The 23,897-nt window shown below is 35.8% G+C and overlaps 1 protein-coding gene across 1 annotated transcript in view; it reads right to left on the bottom strand.

Annotated features, from left to right (window-relative positions):
* Positions 1–23,897, bottom strand: part of LOC148755729 (nuclear pore complex protein Nup153-like) — an 89,926-nt gene that overhangs the window by 51,421 nt on the left and 14,608 nt on the right. The window contains exons 3-12 of the mRNA XM_088789797.1: positions 23,042–23,047; positions 21,421–21,666; positions 21,138–21,256; positions 20,927–21,055; positions 14,768–14,887; positions 14,630–14,674; positions 14,476–14,529; positions 12,327–12,470; positions 9,382–9,430; positions 8,968–9,095 (exon numbers count right to left, since the gene is read on the bottom strand). Coding sequence (XP_088645923.1) covers positions 8,968–9,095; positions 9,382–9,430; positions 12,327–12,470; positions 14,476–14,529; positions 14,630–14,674; positions 14,768–14,887; positions 20,927–21,055; positions 21,138–21,256; positions 21,421–21,666; positions 23,042–23,047 — 1,040 coding nt within the window. The remainder of the gene's footprint in view (positions 1–8,967; positions 9,096–9,381; positions 9,431–12,326; positions 12,471–14,475; positions 14,530–14,629; positions 14,675–14,767; positions 14,888–20,926; positions 21,056–21,137; positions 21,257–21,420; positions 21,667–23,041; positions 23,048–23,897) is intronic.

Raw genomic sequence — 23,897 nt, 5'->3', positions numbered from 1 at the left:
AAGCGAGCACGACTTACACCTTCTTCTTGTAGTTACTTGAGATTTTCTATGGAGATCAGATCGTTGCCTATGACTAAGAATCATTTCATTCCTTCCTTCCCAATATGTACACCTGTGTTTCTTTTTTCTGGCATTAGCTAGGACCTGCAGTACATGTAACAGCAGCAGTGATAGCAGACATCTTTGTTCTCTTCCTAATCTTAGGGGGAAAGATTTCAGTCTTTTAACAATAGTATGATGTTAGCTGAAGATTTTCTGTAGGTACAATTTACCACATCCAGGAAGTTCCATGTATTCCTACCATGTTTCCCCGAAAATAAGACCTAACTGGATAATAAGACCTAGCATGATTTTTCACGATGACATCCCCTGAACATAAGCCCTAAGGCGACTTTTACAGCAAAAATTAATATAAGACCTGGTTTTATATTCAGGGAAACATGGTAGTCCTGCTCAGAATTTTCATCATGAATGGATTTGGGATTTTTTCAAATGTGTTTCATGCATCTGTGATGATATTCTTTTTTTTTTTTTTTGGTATTTAACTTTAAATTTCAATGCTCAACAAACCTACATACCCAGGACATCAACCACATGACCACGATATAATATACTTTTTATATATGCTCAGATAGATCTGCAAATATTTGCTGAGAAGGTTTCTATCTGTCACTCATGAGAAAAATTGGTCTATACTTTCCTATAATGTCTTTGGTTTTAGTTATCAGGGTAATGTCAGTTCCTGAATGTGCTGGAAATACAAAAAGTTTGTGGAGAATTGGTATTATTTCTGTCCTAAATGTTGGTTAGAATTCTAAGGGAAGTTATCAGGACCTGTAGTTTTCTGTGCTAAAGGTATTTTAACTATGAATTCAATTTATTAAAAAGTCTATTCATAGGTATAAAACTAACCAAACATGTGCAAGACCTGTGTGATGACAGTTATAAAACACTGGCAGAAATTTAAAAAGACCTAAATAAATGGAGCGACATATTGACTATATGGATTGGAAAATTCAATTTTGTTAGGATTATTCTCCCAAACTGGTCTTTACACTCAATGCAAACCCAACCAAAATCCCCATAGACTTTGTAGAAAACTGATAGTGTGATTCTCAAATTATGAAAAAGAAAAGGAACCGGGACACCCAGAACAACCTTGAACAAGAACAAAGTTGAGGACTCACAAGACCTGAATTCAAGATTTACTGTAAAGCTGTAGTAATCAAGACAGTTCAGTGTCAGCAAAAGGATCAATACATAGATGAATGGAAAGGAATAGGAAGTCCAGAAAGAGAGCCAAAATACCGCCATGAATGTTTTAAAGGTGCAAAGGCAATTCAATACAAAGTACAGTCTTGTCAACAAGCGGTAGTAGAGAAATTAAACATTTATATGTTAAACAAACTTGGGTCCATGCCTCATACCACATACAAAACTATCTCAAATTCAAATACTCCAATGAGGGTAAATTTTACTACATGTAATTTATGTCTCAATTGTTTGTTTAAGAAAGGTATTAATCTTCACACACCCTAAACACACACAAACCTAATGTATAAGATGTTTACTGAGATCTAAATTCAGGTTCATATAGTCCCTAAACGAAAAGAATGTTTGCAATACCCACTTATAGCATTTCACCTGAGAATAACTAAAACAAAATTCTATTTGAGTGCCAACAGTTACTTAACAACTATTTTTAAATAAAAGGTTATCAGTCCTATTCAAACCAACCTGATATGGTGTGTTTCGTACTTTAGGCTGTCTGACAACCGTAACTGCCCCACCATACTTTGTTTTCTCAGAATAGAAAGAAGAATCTCCAAGCTGATTTGTTTTAAGGTTCGAAACTTTCCCAATTGACTGCACAGAAACACAATGGTAAATCATCAGCAATAAACCAAAGTGATTGAATCAACTCCAATGTGACTGAATCAACTCCAATTAATACTTACCAGGGAAACATTTCCAAAAGCTGCCAAGTTAAATGCTGGCTTTTTGGAGCTGGTGGCAGTGTGCTTGGAGAGTGTATGATAACGATCAGTCTCTGCAGACGACAGAGCTGGCACTGCAGTGTTTTTTGAAACAGCTACATACGAAACAAAAACATGTAATGCACAGTAATACCACTACGGGGAATGAGATTTCATTTTAATAATACACTGTCACCTTATTTTGACTAAACAAAGACAATGGTGAATCTGCTGTTTTCACTACCCCCTCACAACCAACCTGTAACACTGACATTAGGGAGCTAATTATCTCTGAGGTTAATTACTAAAATGCATTGGCAAAATGTCGATATAGGCTACTGTTTGCTTTTCTGAGCTCATTCCATTCAAATGAAGGCATTTGTAGAAAATGCCAAAAAGTTCTAGAAATAGAAATAATAATCTAATATATGCAAATAATTTTATGTAAAGATTATGAGAATTTTTTACTTACTTGCAACACTTGTAACTGGTTCTGAAACACTACTAGAACCAGAAAGTTTTGCTGTTTTTGCAACAGGTACACTAACTGTAAATCCAATCTGTCAAGAGAAAAGTGAACCTTGAAGTGTCATATCTGTTTTAGACAACTCACTATATAGAGCTTTTCCATTCCCACAGTTAAAAAAAATGTTTAATTTCATTTTTTCTAAGATGGACAAGAAGTCAACACAGAGCAACGAAAATTGAAGGAAGGCTGAGAAGACCCGGTCATGGGAGTGATTCTCGGTAACACTGGTCATTCCATTTCCTAGAACACAGTATGTTTTATAATGATATAGTTCATCTTTTCAGTTATTCTTTTATCTCCACATTTTTTCAGGTAGAATTTATATAATTTGAGGTAAATTTATAATACGTCAAGGCAGCACCGTGCAGTGCTGACAGCACGAGCTCTTGAATCAAAAAAACAAAACAAGATTTGACTTCCAGCTGTGCCACCAGCTGCCATGTGACTGTGAACCTAACTGCCCTAAGTACCAATCTCCTAATCGGTGAAAATGAGGGAAAAAGTAATATTCACAGTAGTGGTATTAACATGAAATGCACATTTATATGTGGTCATGGCTTATAGATCAAGCAGTTAATAAACATCATTTCTCATGAGTTTAATGAACTGCTTTGGTGTGTCACCCAATATAGCAAAGTCCACCCCAAGTCTCACATGACCCAGATTAACTACAAACAAAAGAAGTTCTGCTTCTGCTATTGCTAGAGTGCTGGAACCAGCCCATTTCTCTGAAATAATAATTAGAATCTCTGGCCTAAATATTAAAAATAACAATCTGAAAACATTAACAAGCACACAAAAGCAAGCAGAAACTGGAGGCGAGACGAGAGTGGAAGGAGAAAAAACACTGAGTTTCATTCTCTCAGTTATTTGGGGCGACTGAACACTTGAAATTAAGAAAGAAAATAGCAAATGTGTAGGGTGAAAATCAGAGGACACACTAAGTGACCACAGAGGCTAGGACATAACAGGAGATGCACAACTGAAGAGCCACAGGAGGGGAGCCCCGCATCTGCATGTAAGTGTCCAAATCCCCAGCAGACCTGTAAACTACATGACTGTAAGATGGACGCACAGCAAGCAGCCAACTCAGACTAAAGAGTCTCGGCTGCTGCCCACCACAGAGCAGACAGGGTTTGAGTTCAGGTAAGTTCACGGCTACTAAAACAGTCTGAATAACTTCTACTGGACGCAGTTTATTATACATAAACCACACCTCAGTAAAGTCAGCCTCACCCCAAAAAGGAAAAATAAAGACATCTACAGATAAAAGAAAACTAAGAGAACCTGTTTCCATAAAACTTGCTCTACGATGTCCTCAGGCTGAAGGGAAATGAGACCAAATAGAGACACATTTCCAGAAAAATTAAAGAATACGTGAGGAGACATAACAACAGAAACAAATCACACATTGTTTTTCTCTGAATTTCTTTAAAATACATATTACTGGAAGAAAAAATTATATGCTGTGGATTTATAGCCTATCTGTTTAAGTGTAATAAAAATAACACGTAAGCATAAAATACCAAGGAAAAAGGCTAGTAAATCAAAAAATAAAGATGCAAGATTCTTAAAGTTGCACAGGAAGTGGCATAATATTAACACAAAGTAGAACGTAAAAGAGTTAAGGAAATATATCGTAATCACAAAAAGAACCGCAAAGTAACATGAAGACACACATGTAAGAAGTAAACAAGTAACTACAACAATTCAAACATGGAGGCTTTTATCCAAACATGTCAATAATTGCATTAATTATAAACATTCCAATTAAAAGGCAGAAAGATAAAAAGGGAACACTCAACTATATGCTGTCTACAAAAGACTTAGTTTAAATAGAAAGACACAGGTTGAAAGTAAATGTATAGAGAAGATAGAAAACACAATTTGTAAGCAAAAGGACTCTTGTTCTAATAAAAGAATGGCAGCTTATATGATTAGTAGACAAAGCAGATTTTAGGACAAAAACTTATTTCAAAAGGTTTTTCTAAAAAACACAGTTTGTAATATGAACAGGGGCACATCATTGAAAGTCCACCATACATGTTATGTGCATGCAGTCATGAGGACCTCAAAATATGTGAAGCAAAGCTTGAAATAATTAAGGGGAAAATACAAATTCACCAAATCAAAAGTTGACAATTTAACCCCTATCTCTCAAGAATTTTGAAACACTAACCAAACTCTATGCACTAGAACAAAGCATTCAGCAAGAACAAAGAAGATGTAAGAAATACTATCAGTCATCGATCTGAAATCTAGAGGCCACTATACACAACTACTACAGAATATACTTTCTCTGAATTCATACCAAGCACACCATACACTGGGCTTTAAAAATAGTCTCAATGTGTTCTCAAACATTAAAGTCATGATTAAACAGGAATCACAATAATACACGGATCACACATGAAATCAAAAAGTAAATCAGAAAAAAAAAAGAAAAAACACTAGTACAGGAGAATTTCTTTGCAGCCTGGGAAGGGGCAAAAGTTTCTTAGAACACAAAGAACAGTAAAAATAGTGAGTAAAATACATAAAATTCAGACGTCATAAAACGTAGAACAGCTGATAAGAAAATGAAAGGCAAATTAGACGGAGAAAAAAATATTTATATGGCCTGTATCAGACAAAGTACTTGTGTCCAGAATTTATAAACAGCTCCAATAACTGTATAATAAAAAGAACCCAAGTTTTTAAAGGGAAAAAGTTCTGAAGAGAGACCTCACAAAGGAAGACAGGCACGTGGCCAAGAAGCACATAAACAAGAACACATTACTAGTCATGAGGGAAACGCACAGTAAAATTACGACACAGCAGCATACACAAAGCAGAATGGCTACAATTTAAAAGAAGACAACCAACTACTAGTAAGGATGTAGAGTGATGGAAAGGTTCACACACTGTTGCTGGGACTTTAAACTATTACTTGCACCTCCACTTATAGGTATTTACCCTAGAGAAATAAACATATATCTACAAACAGATACAAGAATGTTCACGGCAGCTTTTCATAAGAGTCAGGCAGAAAACAGTACACACTGAGTAGCTGTACTGATATGACATTTAGAACAAACAAACCCAATAGTCGGTAGGAAAATGAGAACATTGATTGCCCTGGGGCAGAAGGCAATGAGTATTGACTGGCAGGGACGATGAGTGAATTTTCCACAGGACTGAAAATGTTCCACACTCAGTAGGCTTTGAGTCACATATGTGTAAATACCTGTCAAATTCATTCGATGATAAACCTAAGAATTTTGCATTTCACTACATGTAAATTCTTGCTAAACTATAAAACAACAGACGTTTAACTCTAGTTCAAGCAATGCATAAGGAATTAATTGTGGATGAAGTATATTCACACCTTAAACTTAGTTTGCAATGCACCCAAAACATAATAGGATAGTTATTTGCTAGGTAAAGCAAATAAAACAAAATATTAGAATCTAGTGCTGGGAATATGTGTGTCAATTGCACACTTTTGCCAACATTTCTTCTGTGTGAAACTTATAAGCAAATCTGGTGGAGGGTGGAGAGAAAAACAAAGGTATTTCTGTAAGGATGTTTCTCCCCATCTCCAACTTCCAGTCTCATTTTCCTCCACTTACATCCTTATAACACTTGGACACATTAGCTGAGTAACCTATTGCTCACACCAACTCCTCAAGCTTGGAAATACGGCTTCATTATATATTGACATTGAACCAATTCTAAATATGATTCCTAGTCACCAAAATTTTGACCTGGTTCACCAATATGGGAAAAAGAAAGTCAAGATGTATAATCGGATTGTTACAGACACCTCAAGTAGAACACAACCACCATCAAAAATGGGACTTACTATATGTTCACTTTATAATACCTTTACATGGATTATCTCACATGAGTTATTTCACACTATTGCTGAGCATGAAGAAACTGAGGCACGGAGATATATGGCCTAGTATCATATAGCTAATAAATAGCAGACATCCTACAGACACAAGGTAAATATAACTAGTATTCATCACTCTATTTTAAAGAGAAGGAAGTTGATGTACAAAGAGTTACTTTAACCCAGTTCATTCACGTCACTAAGTGGCAGGACAGTACCTGACCTGATAATATCAACTAGTTAAATCTCCACAAACTCAGTCTTACCGTATACCACTTAACCTATTCTCTATCAATGAACTTTTTCATTATAAAAACAAGATTGGTAGCACAGTAGATGCAAACAGACAATGTTAAATTACTAACACTCAATCCGTACAGAGGGAGAGAGGGGATCTAGATAACAGAGGAGGTAATAAAGAGATCTAAGGGGTTAGATGGTCATAAAGCTCACAGCTAGTATAAAGCTAACAGCTAGTATACAATGTAATAAGAGCAAAATAAACAAACTAACGTTTAACTACCACCACCCTCAAAATGTCACATTACAACAAAATCAGACTAAACACAAATCTGCAAAATGGCTAAAATCTGAGAAATGGCTCTAGGTATTAGCTTGAGATTCAGCTAAAGATCTTAGGAATTGTATCTTTCAGATTTGAAACTGAAGAGAAATAGGCAAAAATTACAAATCTGTCATCAGGCAAACACTAAAACAAGCTGACGTTTTTCTCAAACAGAGATAGACTTTGAAAATGTAGGGCCAAAAATTTTACAGAGAAATATAAAAACTCCACTAAAGAACAAGCTCATGCTATATTAATCACTACTAATTTCCTCATATAAACAAGGTAAGACAAATAACTTATTTCTTATATGTAAATATGTCTACATAAAGAGCTTTAATTACAAAAGGAAAGTGATTTGCTAAGAAAACTTGAAAATATTATACATGGAATAATCAGTGGTATTCAAGACTTTTCTTTCAAGACGTTACAATGCACTGATATATTTCCTCACTTTGCAACATTCCAGCCCAGCAACAAGCAGAAACTAAGGAAAAAATAGACTCTCAAGACCAGTAACCGAGCTGAGAACTCCAACATAAATATCACCAGACAGGCCATATGGCAGAAAGTCCAAATTGCCAAACCAGTCTTGATTCTGGTGAGTCACACAATCCCAACGACAGAGGTGCTAAATAGGAGAAGAGGAGATAAAGAAACACTGAAAAACAAAGGACTCCCACTCTAGAAAATCACCAAAGCAAAATACCAATAGACATAAAGAAAATCAATACTAATACATGCCACAATTTCAATCAAAATTTGAATTTACCCTTATCATAAACTGCTACCAGTTCTCCTATTTACAGGTGAAAAACATACTCCTAAAACACGCAGTGATCAATGAGAAAGTCACAAACAAAATTTAATTAGAAACAAATGACAAATGAAAGCATTAAGAAACAACCAAAGCTTAAATGACTCAGCTGAGCTGAAATGCAGTTATAAAAAGATTGAAAGGAGACCTGCATTCAACTCAAAGTGGCCAGAAAACAAACACAGCCAGCTATAGAAAGAAAGGTTAAATTAACCAATTCAGTTGGTCTGTATCCTTATCAAACTTTTACGTTCAGAACAAATAAAGGACTCTCTTTCAGTCACCAAATAACCTATGAGAAAGAAAATGGATGAAGAAAGAGCACCCCAAATGGTGAAGAAACTCACAGAAAAATGTTCCTCTCATAATAAACAACAAAATGCAAAATGAAACTCCAACGGCATGCCACTTCGCTGACATCACATTGGCAAAAAAATTAAAATAAACAAAATCAGACTGGTAAGGATACAGAAAGAGCAGACCACCCACGGTCATGTGGAGGTGATAAACTGTAAAACTACCAGGAAGAGCAATGAGGCAACACATGATACATCTGAAGGTGTGTATGATCCCCTATAATCCATCCCCATTCCTAGATAAAGAGCCTACAGAACACATGGCACTTGTGCCCAGGGAGACATGCATGGACATTCCCCTCACCATGTACTAGGAATGGACCCAAATGGACCCTGCAGAACGGAGTGTGGGAAATCTTCCTACTGGATAAATATGTAACAGTAAAGTTCAATAACCCAGAGTTATCTTTCACGATACTGATACGTTTAATAAGTAATATGAAGAAAAAGGCAAGTGAAATAAACACATACAATACTAATCTACTTATAAACGGTTCACAAATTGGCTAAATATAACCTTATTATAATATTCCGAGGGTCAAATAACTTCACTTGCAATTCTGTTTTGGAAGAATTACAGCTTTTTTATAATATTAATGAAATTATAAGTGGTTGGTTAGTTTTACTGTTTTGTCACAGTGAACATGATTTAAAATTTAAAAGCCTGGTAATTTAAAACATACACATACAACACACAGGCACAAACACGTTGTTTGAAAGGACTGTTTCAGTGGCAGGTTAGTCTTGTGCTGGGTCACCCCAAAGCCCACCCCTCCACACCTCCCCTCCCCAGCACAGCGCACCAAGGCCTTTAATAGACATCAAGAGTATTAACTACATAACCTACCTCCTCCTCTGGAGGTTTAGTTGCCACGAAGCCTGTTCTCTCCCCTGTCATCTTGCCACCTTCATGACCTACTCCAGGAGACAAACCATTGGCCGCAGACATACTGAAATTTGGGAATGAAAACCACCAGGCAAAAAGAAAAAAAAAGAGCAAGAAAGAAAGAAAGGAAATTAAGGCAACTGGTATATTACTCTGCTCCATAATTTGTGAACTAACTCGTTACCTAAAAATTAGAGAACTACTAACAAGAAAATAAACATACAGGTGAATGTGATTTTAAAAGCTGATAGATTTCTTTGTGTAAAAAGTTCTATTTTTCAACCTTACTTAATCTTCACAAAGGTTTATGTGAATCAAATATAGACCTTACAAATTAAATGAGATGTTTAGCTATAGCATAAAGATGACATTACCTATCTTGTTCTGTCTTTTGTCCTGGTGTCATTGCTTTTTCATATCCAGTCTAGAAAAAATGAACACAGCATGTTTAAATGCTTGCTTATTTGTTCTCATTTTTGTAACACCATCCTTCTATCTGTGAGTTTCCAATTTGGAATCAGAAATGTCATGCCTAGAATTGGCAACTGATACCCCGCCTCCTGAATGGTACACAAAAGTAAAAATGTACTTGTATACACATAAAATGTCACCGAGCACAACTCTGCTTTAAATGAAATGGTAGTATACAAACATAATACACTACCAAGCACAAAATGAGCTTTACTTATCTCTTCTTATGGCCTGTTCAATGCACAAGCATCTTCATAATGATATTCTTTAGAAATAATTCTCTGAAACTAAGGAGACCTTCCACAAAAATGAATCAGGTTTCCTTGGAGAAATAAGTGATGATAACAGGGTCAGGGCCAGGAATTTACAAGATGAGCCTGGATTACTTTATAATATCAAAAAGCAACTAAATGGTTAAAAAAAAAAACTAAAAAAAAAACAGAAGAACATCAAAAGGACACTGAAGCCAGGCCGAAGACCATATGGGACAATATGAGCATCAAAACAAGTAATGTTAATGAAGGATTTAACCTATTGATGTAAAAATTCATTTTGACATTAAAAATAAACACATAAACAGCGAAAAGAAAATGTACCTATCATAAAAAGCCAACTAACGTAGAAGGAACATGGAATTAGGGAATCACCCTTTGCAATAAACGAATAATAGATTTAGGCAAATAGCCTCAATAATGCTAACACAAATTGGTGAAAAGGACATTTATGTGCTCAAAGTCATCTCCCCACAAAAAAGTTACTAATAATAAAAGGTAAAATAGTCACTTCACAGTGGACAAATCCCACCAACTTTGGTAATGATCACACTGCCAGGAATAGAGTGAACTGGCAGCATGTGCCTCCTACATGATACACTGAGAAGAGCTCAGCATCCATTCTGGGGTATTACTACCAAAAGTACACAACTGGAATCTAATCAGGAGGAACATCAGCCATCCCCAAATTGCAGGACTAGCTACACCCTAACTTGTATTCTTCAGAAGTATGTATGTTGTAAAATATCAAAATAAAAAATAAACCCACACAACACACAAAAACTCTAAGGAACTGTTACAGACTGAAATATGATCTTAGGTTCTTTGATGTTGCATCACTGGCAACATCTAAATAAAAACTCTAGATTACAGAATGGTATGGTACCAATATTAACTTTCCAGCTTTGATAATTGTTCATTACTTATGTAAGGATTTCCTTGTTCATAGAAAACATGCAGAAAAAGATAAAGCAAATGTAGTATAATGTGGACCTCTTCAAATTTGTCTTGCAACTCTGTAGGTCCAAAATTAAGTTCAAAATACTATTTGAATATTGATGAAGCAAATATGACAAAATTGTAATCATGATGGGTGATTTGAGATAAAAGAGTAATGGGTAAACATCAGACTTTTTCAACTTTACTTTGAAACATTTCAAGAAATGGGTTTGTTACGAAGACCAAACAGATTAACTATAATATATACAACTAAAGGCACAAATAGTAAGATGCTATGCAAATAAAACAAACACACTTTAGTTAAATGACACAAGACAACAGACAAACCCAGATAATGATGGGACATTGTATAAGAAAATTGGCCTGATCTCTTCAAAATGGTATTGCAACAGCTATACACGACACATGCAGAGGGGTAGCAGACTTGGAGGGCCGTTATCACTTTGTGAGGGGTATAAATGTCTCATCATTATGTTGTCTTGTACACCTGAAAATAAAAACCAATGAGTGTAGGAATTCCACTCCTAGGTTCAGATCCCAAGAGAAATGAAAACGTATGTTCACCGAAACACCACCACCAACAGTAACAAAAACAAATTGTGCAGAAAGAAACATAGGAGGATTATTCATTAGTGAAAATAACACAAATGTCTATCTCCTCATGAATGGATGAGCAAAATCTGGCACATCCAAACGAATATTATTCAGCCATAAAAAGGAATGAAGTTCACATACTTGCTATGACATGGATGAACCTTGAAATCAGTATGCTAAGTGAAATAAGCCTGTCACAAAGAACCCCATATTTTAAGAATCCATTTATATGAAATGTCCAGAACAAGCACATCTACAGAGACAGGTCAGTGGTTGCCTAGGCCTGGAGAGATATGAGTGAAGGATCACTATTAACGGGTATGGGCTTCTGGGGGGTCGGGAAAATGGAGATGGAAATGTTCTAAAACTGACTGTGGTGATGGCTGAACAACTCTGTGAATACACTAAAACCACAGAACCATACACTTTAAATAGGTAAATGTTGTTCAATCTGATTTATATCCCAATAAAGAGGTGATTTAAAACTAAAAACAATGTGGTGAGATGGAAGTTTACAGGTCTAGAAAGGCAAATCTGAAAGTAACATGTAAAACTTGCTTAGATTAGGGTTCAAAAACACAGCTATGAACACCACCTGAACATGGGCGAGATATTAGATAATATCAGGAAGGCACTGGCATTAGTTTCTTACGTGTGATAATACTGAAGAAATGACTTAGAAAATGAATGCCAAAGCATTCAGAGATGAAAGATGTGATATCTGAAATTTATTCGCAGTAGTCCAACAATGCAAACAAAGTACATACATAAAACAAACCTAGAAAAATTATTTAGTCTAAACCATGAGTACATACTAGTGCTCACTAGTGAACTGTAATTTGGGATTTGATTAAGGTGCCAGCCATTACAAACCCATACCAATTCATAAACATCACTAATTCACAAAGTGGACGCATTGTCTACTTGGTAGACTGCGATGGTACAGTGCTTGTGTTTTACATGATTTATTCTTGTTCATTTTCATCGATACTCGAAGACAAGTGAAAATAAACACATACTCACACTGAGGTTTTTATCTATTCTTTGATTAGTCTTCTTGAATTCACCAGTTGGGGTCAGAGACGGTTTAAAATAAATAACTCGATGTATGAAGACTGGCTTTGGGGTCATGAGTCTCTGAACAGGAGGATAATGAGAGTCCACCTTATAGTAAAAAGAAATCAAAAAACAATTTGTATGTTCACATATATGTGAGTGGTGCTCAGCTGAAAATTATTTGACAATAGAAAATGTAACCAAGAGACTATGAGTACTTCCTATAGAAACACTCAGGGAATGCAAAGAAATACGTACTAAGAGAGCTGATAGAACCAGAACACAGGTGTTTGTGTGTCTGTGTGTGTGTGTATACATACATATACAGATAATTCCAAAATGGTTTTCATAGACTATTTTATTCCAGACTTAACGACTTTGACACACTAGTACACACACACAAAATGAGAACTATACTCAAAACCATTCAACATATCTAATCTTTTACAAAATGAATTTCAAATATGGAAACTAAGTACGTAAACTGAAATCGATTTTGCAACATTTTCCTCCAAATTACTGTCTAGAATTTCTGCAGCTGCAAATAGGGTAGCTTTACACTAGCTAGGAAAACATTTTAATGGCTTAAAATGTGAGCAGATCGCTCTCCAATTTAATGTTCCTCTACTGTGATTTAGAAACCAAACCCAAATCCTTACAATTGAAATCTCATTAGTAAAGTAGTGTCGAGAATTCCAAAGCTTAGCATGAACTGGCTTTATTATCTAGGTTCACAAGGGTTTTGTCAAAAGTCTCTTGCTACACGGAATCATTAAAATCCTGTGGGTTTAACGTGTCTGAAGCCAAGAGCTTCTCCTCTGTCCACAGACTGTAATACTAGGAATACAGGCCGTTCACTCAGCTGCAGCTGTGAACAGCACTGGTTTCAGGGCAAAGACTCTGAGGGTAACTGGCTTTTCCCTCAGTCTCACCACAAGTGTGATCCTACAACTCGGTGACACAGTCTGTTTTGCAGACTCTTCTAATAACATGTGTGAACCATGAGCTTTAATATTATGTTTTGGCCCTTATACTTCCTGACACCCATTAATGAACTTTTTTAGGTACTGTACGCAAACATTCAGAAAATTTTTATTCATGAGAACATCTACTCTGGCACCATTTAAAAAATTTACTTCTTTTAAAGAAATCTGATGTAAAATAGGAGTCTGAGAAAAGCAGCTAATGGGCTGTTTTATCCCATTACAGCCACTAATAATGGATTGATTCCCTCTTCCCAGGTTGCAAAGGTCTAGGTCATTCCGAAAATTGAGAAGCAACACTATCCTAAGACAAAGTAAATTTTAACTTTCTCCTATACATTAAAAATTTGGTAAAAATAAATATAATTTGTCATATCTTGAATAAGGTCCCCAAATTAATTCAGATATTTGTGATAATTTTAAACAATTACTTCTTGGGGAAAATTGGTGTTGAAATAAATGCTTCCACAAGTAAGGGTCTGTTGATCTGCTTCCCAAGAAAGACACTTAACCAGTCACAAAAATAACTAAAAGAATTCACATCTTTTTAACCCTGGCTAGTGAGCATTTTATTTTTCCTACAATAACCACTAAAGCTTGTTTTAACGAAATAGAATACCCTTAAAAGGGTTAGCAAGATATAATCTATATCCTATTTTTATTAGCTCTGCTTTTTTGGAACAGTATTTTGGCTGACTGATGGAGATTTGCCCATTTGTAATTATATTACATTCAGCACATTGATATATGTTTGTAAATGAGGAAAGTTTACAAAGATAACTTCTTTCAGTGAACACGTCAGTTCACTGAACGTCTGGTGACTAAACACTTCAAGCTCTGTTCACTCCTCTCTATGTATCCAAAGGTGACAGTTACTCGTAAAGACTGCCGAGATGCTGAAGATGGGAGTGCCAAATATCCAAAAATGCTGCATGAGCATCTACTACGTATACAGCAATATGCTAAGTAAGATGCTCACAAGAGGAAAAACGTCAAGGAAAAAAATGTTATTTTTCATACATGTTCCCTAATGACTCTCAACTAAATTCAGTTTGGTTATTGGCTGACTTGAAAATAAACAACAAAGAAGTCCACAAAATTTACATAAATAAATGCTAAAGAAGTCTTCCCTTTTGCCTTTTGGCCCAATAATCTGTGGTGGTAACTATCCCACTCCTATCAAGAGGCTGAAAACAAAATATTGGAATAGATGGCAAACGGTGAAAATAGGATTTTCATAACCAAAATATACAAATAAATCATATAAAAAGATTAAAAATGACTTACAGAATTCAGTGGAGCAACAGCAGCATGTGGAATTCTTTTTGCATCCTGTTAATTTTGAAATGATAACAAAGCTAAGATTCTTCACTAAACACAAATTTTAGAACACCGTTGCATTTAATTGTGAATGTAAAAATTTACCGCTACTGGGCTTGACTTCTTCTCTAAAAATTGCGATAAAATTCGCCGAGCTGTCGAACTAGTCACACCATAGGATTGTGCATTGAGTTGCTTAGGTTTCATCTGTATTGCTACTGGTGCCTAAAAAGTAAACCTTGCATTATCTGTTGGAACTGATAAGCACAGTTTCAGATAAGGAAAATATTTACTAAACAGAATGGATGCCCTAAGTGAAACAGGATTAATGTGTTATGAGCAACTTATGTCTGGGTGGTGTCATTAATCATATATTCAACCTTTTTTCTTTATGTGTTTATTGACAATCCACCTGTCTAGCTGAGTCATCACTTTTATAATCAGAAAAACGTGAGAAGACAGCATGCACCACTCTACAGATGTGTCAGCTAAGAGTATGTTAAATGGGAAAATTTGAGATAACTGGTAGAACATTCTAGCATTACCTTCATCTGTTTATCCCTGACATTTAAATCAAAGAACACTGGATTAAGGAGAGAGGTATTAAAATATTGTTATTCAAGGTATTAAGTAGTATTGAATTACAGTAAATTCCAAGATAACTAAACAAAGAGACTGTAGATTTTACTGCAATGGAAATTAAAAATTTTAAGCAGACTTGCATCAAAAATTTTAATAGGAAAAAAATTTTAAATACACAGACTCTTTCTTAATAGACGGCTTTTTAGATTTCTTAAAATTGGAGCTAAAGATACAACCTTGTAAAGAACAGACAAGTACCATGTAATACACAAACAATGTTTACAAATTGCAATAGAAACACTTCTTTTTCTCAAGAATGCATTACAACGTTTCAATAATCAAGTGAGTTCCACAAGTCAAAGTAGTTTGGGAACGCTCACTATCAAAAAGATACAGTACGATAATCAAATTACAACCCAGTTTCTATAACTAGCTGATAACATCTGAAAAATTGAACCATAATAACTACTTTAAATAATGTTTCTCTATCTGTACCAAACATTCATTATATTTTCAGGGTAGTTGCAATATTCTACATAAGTCTTATTAAGAATTTGATGCCCCTTTAGGATTGCTGTTCAGACCAGAGGCTTTGGCTAACATGAGGCAATATCAATACCTTCTAGGAATATGTGACAGTGTGCACTGTCACTGCATTGTAATGGCCACGGACCTCTCAGGGCCTTACCTCACTAATCCATAAAACGGAAATGAGATGGGAACATTTAATACACCTTCCCACTCTAACGCATGGGAAAGAAAGAAAAAGCATAGATTCATCCCAAATGTCAATGATAAACATCTGGAAGCCAGTGTTGAGAATTATTCATATGGCATCTCAGAACTCAGAATTAAAAAGTAAAGAATTTGGTAACAAAATAAAGGAGGAAGTAGCAGGAATAGGATCTTTACTTGAGACGAACTGATGAATCAAGGACTTGCATGATCTTATCTTCCACTAACATGTTGAACTAATTTAAGTGTGAAAAAAATGGTTGAATGGTATTATAATCCACTTCAAGCTTTAGAGAAAGCTCCCTGTGTGACTCCAAGATCCAGTTAACACTTTGTGAAATAAAATATTGCCCTTCGAGAAGACACTCAGAAATTAGACTCAAATTACTGTTAACTATTTATGAAAGCATTATCTATTCAGGAAAACAAGAAACTACTCTAAAATGAAGGCAAATCGTCATATATACTTATTTCTTTGCAATTTCTACATCTATCATAGATTGTCTTCTTTATATGATTTCCCTAATCAAAAGCCTACAGGCTTAAAAATATTATTACTCCTCCATCTGTAAGTTGTCAAAATCTGGAACACAGCACCATAATAATACGTACACAGAATATAGTTTTTATGAGCTTCAAGAAAATCTTAGGACAAAAAAGAATCCTGCAATTTACCTAAAATTGGTATTATTTTTAAAACTAGCAATTTCTAAATGTTCTCTACTAATGTGTATATGTAAACATAAATAATTTTGTTATATTGACCTTGTATTCTGTGACCTTCCTAAACCCACTTATAAATTCTTCTTGTAGCTACTTTCTATGTAGATCAGCATGTTGTCTGCGTCTAGGAATCATTTCATTCCTTCCCTCCCAATATGTTATGCTCTATATTTCTCTCTTCTGGCATTAGCTAAGACCTGCGGTACATTTAACAGCAGCGGTGATAGCAGACATCCTTATTTTCTTCCTAATCTTAGGGGGAAAGTATTCAGTCTTGAACATTAGTATGATGCTAGCTGAGGATTCTCCATCTACACAATTTATCACATGCACGAGGTTCCATCTTTTCCGAGATCTGCTAAAAAATTTCATTATGAATGAATGTTGGATTTTGTCAAATGTGTTTTAGGCAGCTGGGGAGATATGCTCATGCAGCTTTTATTCTTTACTTTATTTTCATGGTTGATAATATTTATTTTCTAATGCTAAACGAACCTTACATTCCAATGACATGCTCCCATGTGACCATGATGTAACTTTTTATATACTTCTACGCTGGGTCAATTTGCAAATATTTGTTCTTGAGGTTTGTGTCTGTAATTCATGAGAAATACTGGTCTGTAGCTTTCTTATAACGTTTTTGGATTTAGTTATCAGGGTAATGTGGGTTCCTGAATGTGCTGGGAAGTATAGAAAAAGGTTGTGGAGAATTGGTATTATTTCTGTCCTATATGTTTGGTAGAATCTCCAGGGAAGTTATCTGGGCCTGAAGTTTTCTTTGCTGAAAGGAATTTTAACTATAAATTCAATTAATTTAAAGGCTACTTATAGGTATAAAACTAATAAACTATATGCAAAGCATGTGGATGACTATTACAAAACACCGGTCGAAATTTTAAAAGACCTAAATAAATGGAGAACTATATTGACTTGTGGATCGGAAGACTCAATATTGTTAAGATGTTTATTCTCCCCCAATTGATCTTTAGACTCAATGCAATCCCAATCCCAAACTTCGTAGAAAACTGATAGGGTGATTCTAAAATTATGAGAAAGAATAGGAACTAGAAAAGCCAAAATAGCTTGAACAAGAACAAAGTTGGAGGCCTCACAGGATCTGATTTCAAGACTTACTGTAAAACTACAGTAATGAAGACAGTTCAGAGTTGGCGAAAGGATCAATATATAGATAAAAGGAAAAGAACAGAAAATCCAGAAATAGAGCCACAATATGATCAACTGATGTTTGAAAGGAGCCAACGTGCTTCAGTGGAGAAAAGTATTGTCTTTTCAACAAATTGTACTAGAAAAATTGAACATTCGTATGTTAAAAAAAAAAAAATCTGAATCCATATCTCATACCACATACATAAATTATCTCAATGGAAGCACAGGCCTAAATTGAAACCTAAAAGTATAAAGCTTCTACAAGAAAACACGGGAGAAAAATCTCTGTGACCTTGGGTCAGGCTAAAATGTCTTTGATACTACATCAAAAGCATCAACCGCAACAGGAAAAAAATAACAATATACCAAATGTCACGAAAAGACCGATTCTTTCAAAAGACATTGCTAAGATAAGCCACTGAAATGGAGAAAAAATATTTCCAAGACACTTATCTAGAAAAGGATTATACCCTGAATAATGAACTCTCAAAATTCAACAAGAGAAGAACCATATTTTAAAAATGGGCAAAATATCTGAAGAGATATTTCATCAGGGAATATCTACAGATGACAAATAAGCCCATGAGAAGATTCTCAATGTCATTAGGGAAATGCATATAAAAGCCAGAGCAAGTTGGAATGGCTACTTCATACCTCTGACGATGGCTAAAATAAAAAACAGAAAAGAAAAAACTGACGACCACCAACTGCTAGTCAGAACAGTTAGATTACTGCTGAGAATGCAAAGAGGCACCAGAAACTTTGCAAAACAGATTGGCAGTGTATTATAAAGTTTAATGTATACTTACCACATGACCTTGCAGTCTAACTTCTAGGTATTTATCAAAACAAAATGAATATCAATGTTCACACAAAATGTCAATAGCAGCTCGTAATGATGAGTGGGGGGGAAGAAGGAGGAGGACACACTAGAGAGGAGGTTAACTGATTTATTTATTTAGCAATATCTAATCAATTTATTTAGCAATATGTAATAGCAAAAGACATAGGCAATTTAAATGAAGTGCTATGACAGAAAGTAAAGGTGGTTAAGACTGAATTATGTACATTGATAACAATGTCATGTCAAAGGAGTATACATACATACAGGTTTAAGGAATCTCAACATATGTTTACTACTGATCAAAAATCACCTGGCTAAATACACAAATAACAGTGGTAGTTAAGTGTTAAGGAAAGGTGGTCAAGAGTAAACTACATACGTTGATAACAATGTCATGTCAAAGGAGTACACATACATACAGGTTTAAGGAATCACAACATATGTTTACTATTGATCAAAAATCACTTGTCTAAATACACAAATGACATCAGTAAGGCGTATCCAAAAAGCAGTCATAAGCTTTATCAGATAGTAACTATTACAGTAGATGTCAAAAGCTCACCAAACCATAGGGACAACAACAGTGGAAGAGTCAGGAATTTAACCTTGTCAGGTCTGCAGCTGAGAGCAACTCAGCCGTCTCCCATGGTTGCATGTTAGTTCCCAAGAATGCTGCTGCTGGTGCCGTTGCTGTTGCTGTTGTTATTGCTAGAAGTTAGGGAGTCTTTCGATGCTGCAAGCTGCAAGCTGCATACAAGTTCCCAAAGCTGCTAGAATGATGACAATTCACCAATACAGGAAGTCTCTACTGTCCATTGAGGCAAGTTCCGATCTCACTCTGAAACAATCCAATCCTGGAAAACAGTCCTGAAACAGCAAATCTCCTGACTAGCAATCTCTTGAAAACAGCAATGAATACAATCCAATGCACCTAAGGTCTGTCTTAAATCTCTCTTTAGATGCACCCCGAGCCAAGTTTTGTGTTCCTACCTCACCTCTCAAGGAATCACCCGTTCCGGGAGGGCCCGGCAGTCAATGATGTGAATGTTGCCCATCCAGCTGAAGGGCTAGTTCATCCGTATAAGCAACAAGGCCTGGCGATGTGCTAGTCACGTCATCCTGATACAACTTGGCTGATGCAGGCGAAACAGACTGAAAGCAACATCATCTCATATCTCCCCTACTCAGGAGGACAAGACCAAAGGGGGGATTTACTCAACCCCTAATCACAGCACAGACTTCTTTTATTCCTAAGCTAACCATTACCTGACATGAAGGAAAGAAAAAAGCTAATAGACAAAAGTTAATACCAGCCAATGAAGGCAAACTTTCCTCAAAATCTTCCCTACACAGCTTTATTCACAATTGCCAAAAATTAGAAACAACCCGAGTATCTTTCACTGGTGAATCGATAAACAAACAGTATAGTAGCTCAGCTATGAAAAGGAGCTAACTATTCATATATGCATTATGCTATGTAGAATAAGCCATTTTTAAAAGACTACATATTGTATTTTTAAATTTACATGACATTCTGGAAAAACGAAAACTACAGGGAAATAAAACACATCAGTGCTTACAACGAGGTGAAAGTTGGGAAAATGTATGACTACAGACAGATACTCAAGGTAAAATTTTGGTGCGATGAAAATCTTTGTTCAATATTTTGATTGCAAAAGTGGTTACACAACTGTCTGTGTTTTGTTCAAATTGAAATACTTTAATAAGAGTAGATTTTACTGCACGTAATTTGTTCCTCAATTTCTTTTTTAAAGGGCAAGGGAAGAGGGTTTGACTACAAAGTGTACCCAAGAATATTTAGCAGTAATAGAACAATTTTGTATCATGATTATAGTGGTGGTTTCATGAGGTTATAGTTTTTCAAATCTCTTACAACTGTACACAAAAAAAGTGAATTTTTCTGTATGTAAAAAAATAAAAAGTTAATAAAGAGGCAAAATAAACAACAAAATATTTTTAGAAAGAGATTAATAATCACGTGTCCTGAACATACACACACACACAACTCTAATATATAAAATATTCACTAGATCTAAAATCATATTCATAAAGTCCCTAACTGAAAAGAATGTTTGTAATATCCACTTCTTTCATTTTTCAGAAAATACCTAAACAAAATTTGACTAGAGTGTCATTACTTACTTATCAACTATTGTTTTTAAGAAAAGGTTACCGATCCTTTTCAAACCAACCTGATATGGTGTGTTTCGTACTTTAGGCTCTCTGAGGAAAGTGGTCGCCCCACCATAACTTGTTTTTACAGGATAAAAACAAGAAATTCCAAGCTGGCTTGTTTGAAGGATCGAAGATCTCCCACTTGACTGTACAGAAACACAGTTGATAAATTATAAGCAATAAACACTCAAAACTAATGTGATTCAATCAACTCCAATTAGTACTCACCTGGGAAAGTCTTCTAAAGAATGCTGGGTTTTTGGAACTGGTGGCAGTATGCCTAGAGAATGAATTACTTTTCGTCTCCATGGACCACAGACGTGGCACTGAAGTGTTCTCCAAAGCAGCTGTATCAGAAACAAAAATATGTAACACATAGTAAAAGCACTAATGACGAGGCCCTAGATGTTCATGAATAGAAAATGAAAATTACAAGTGAGTGAAGAAAAATATTATCCCATGAAAGTTAATTTTACTACCAAAATTATTTACAACCAAATGCCAAGAACACCTTTAGCAGAAGCTCTTGAAGAAACACCACTGGTAGTTGAGATGTTACCACTGTCATGCTGAGAGGCAGAATCTTTCATTTCCTTCACAAGGGAAACTTGAGAACTGCCCATTGGGAACGAGGAAGAAGCTAAGGACGCAGAGTGTAATGCAGAAGATGCCAACGTGGAGAAATTCAGATGGCTCCGATGAAGAGAAGGCCTCGTTACTACATGTGGACAATTTGAAGTAGTAGTTGTGGAGGTATCTTAAAACAAACAAACAAAAATATTACTATTATGAGTATGTAACTTAGGAAAAGCAATAAACCCATCATGACAAAATGCAGTTTGTACTTTGAGAAAACATACCACACAGTGCATATAGCTTCAATTCCAGTCACTGAGGCCTCCTATAAGCCCAATTGAGCCAAAAAAAAATGTTTCAACTAACTGAAATTAATTTACCTGACCTAGTGTCAAAACATATTTCCATGATCATAGACCAACTTCTAAAAGTTCAGCGTTCCTGATTTTCTTTGAATTGGTCTCAGTATAAAATCCATTACTCAAAGATAAAATTAAAGCTATTTAAGTCATAAAACAAAGTCTATCCCTCTAGAAACAACCACAATTAAATTCGTATAGCCTCCCCGAGAATTTACATTAGTCCCGCTTTTATCCGTGAGACATACATTCCACGACCCCTAGTGGACGCCTGAAACCGCAGGTAGTACCAAAGCGTTTCTTCTTATACATACATACAAACCTATGAAAAAGCTTATTTTATAAATTAGGCACAGAAGAGATGGATAGTGACTAATAAAATAGAACAATTATAACAATATACTGTCATAAAAGCTATGTGAATGGGGACCCCTCGCTGAACTCTTCCTATAGGCTCAGGGCTTTCTGGCACAACACGCTGCCGTCCCTTGAAACACGGTTTCTGTCCATGTCTTCTACCCACAAACTGAATGATTTTCCATCTTAACTGAGCACTTATCATGCACTGTGGCCGTAACTTTTGCAGTCTGAGGTGCAATAGCACAACTAGCACAAATTTGTTTTTCTTTCTTCACAATTTCATGGGTAGAAATTCCCTCTTCCTGTAGATCAACTTCAGTACATGTTTTTTTTCTTTCCCTATTAAGTCAAGAAATGTTACCTTTTCCCTAAAAAAAAAAAAAAAAAAAAAAACACACTTTCCAGCTTCTCTTTGGCACATCCAAATTGCCAGCATCACTGCTCTTCGACTTTGGGGCCATTATTACGTAAAATTAGTGTTACGTGGACACTAGGACTGGGACTGAGATACCAAGACAGTCGATCTGATAACCAACCTGACACTTAATGACTAAAGAGCAGGGAGGATCTACAGCCTGGAGACCTTGGACAAAGGTGTGCTTCTACTCCCGGGCAGGACAGAGCAGGATGGCACAATTTTCCACCACGCTACACAGAACAGTGAGTAATTTAAAACTAAAACATTGTTTCTTTTTGGAATTCTCTAATTAATATTTTCACACTACAAATGACTGTGGGTGACTGAAACTGTAGAAGGGAAAATACCGAAAAGGGGAAGTACTATATATGCATGCAAAAATATACACATTCCCTAATCCAATAATCAGGCTTATGAACCTTGTTCTGTATTGTTTTTCCGTTTACCAATATAATTTTGACTCTATATACAGAGCATTCTTTCCTTTAAATACGTATTGTATTTTAGCATACCGATTTACTCTACATATTTCATTATTTTCCTAATACTCCATCCAACTTTTATGAAGTTATCCCTACATACTTCTAAGAGTATTCTTATCGACAAATTCATGATTCTTTAAGTTTGTTAGAGTACCATGAGGAGACAATATGAAACAAATATTCTTAAGATACACAAAAATTCTGATTTGAAGAAGATCCAAGATGGCAGAGTGGATAAACACTGTGCCTGCTTCCTTCCATGAAAATACTAAAATTACAACTAAATTATAAAAGAATCAACTTGGAGAACCATCTGAGGTATAGCTGAATACAAGTTTTATAATTATGGATATAAAGAAAAAGCCACAGTAAGACTGGTAGGAGGGGTGGCAACACTGAACATCCTGGCCTCAAACCTCCAAGTGACAGGCAAGAATCAGGAGGGACATTGGCCAAGGAGGTGTCCCCCAAATAAATGAGGTATCCCAGATCCAACCAGGCTATCCAGCCAGGAAGCAGAGCCCCTACAACATCTAGCTCTGAAAAACAGTGGGGATTCTGACCACCGGGTTCGAAAAAGGCTGTGGGAAACCCAGTTATCCTCTGCAGGGGCCCATGCACAGACGCTCTCACTACAATGCTCTCAAGCTGGGATCCAGTGAACGGACGTTGATTCAGGGGGCATCAAAGGCATACGGGAGGCAAACTGAGGTTTGTGCTTCAGGGCAAGGGCTAGAGAGGATAGTCAACATTTTCCCTGTGTAGAATCTTCTTCCCATGCAGCCAACTGTCA

This window comes from Rhinolophus sinicus, chromosome 14, assembly GCF_057876585.1.
Source record: "Rhinolophus sinicus isolate RSI-liver-muscle chromosome 14, RSI-T2T, whole genome shotgun sequence".
Taxonomy (NCBI): Eukaryota; Metazoa; Chordata; class Mammalia; order Chiroptera; family Rhinolophidae; genus Rhinolophus; species Rhinolophus sinicus.
Note: the sequence above shows the minus strand (reverse complement) of the source record. Positions and strands in the feature narration are given on the sequence as shown.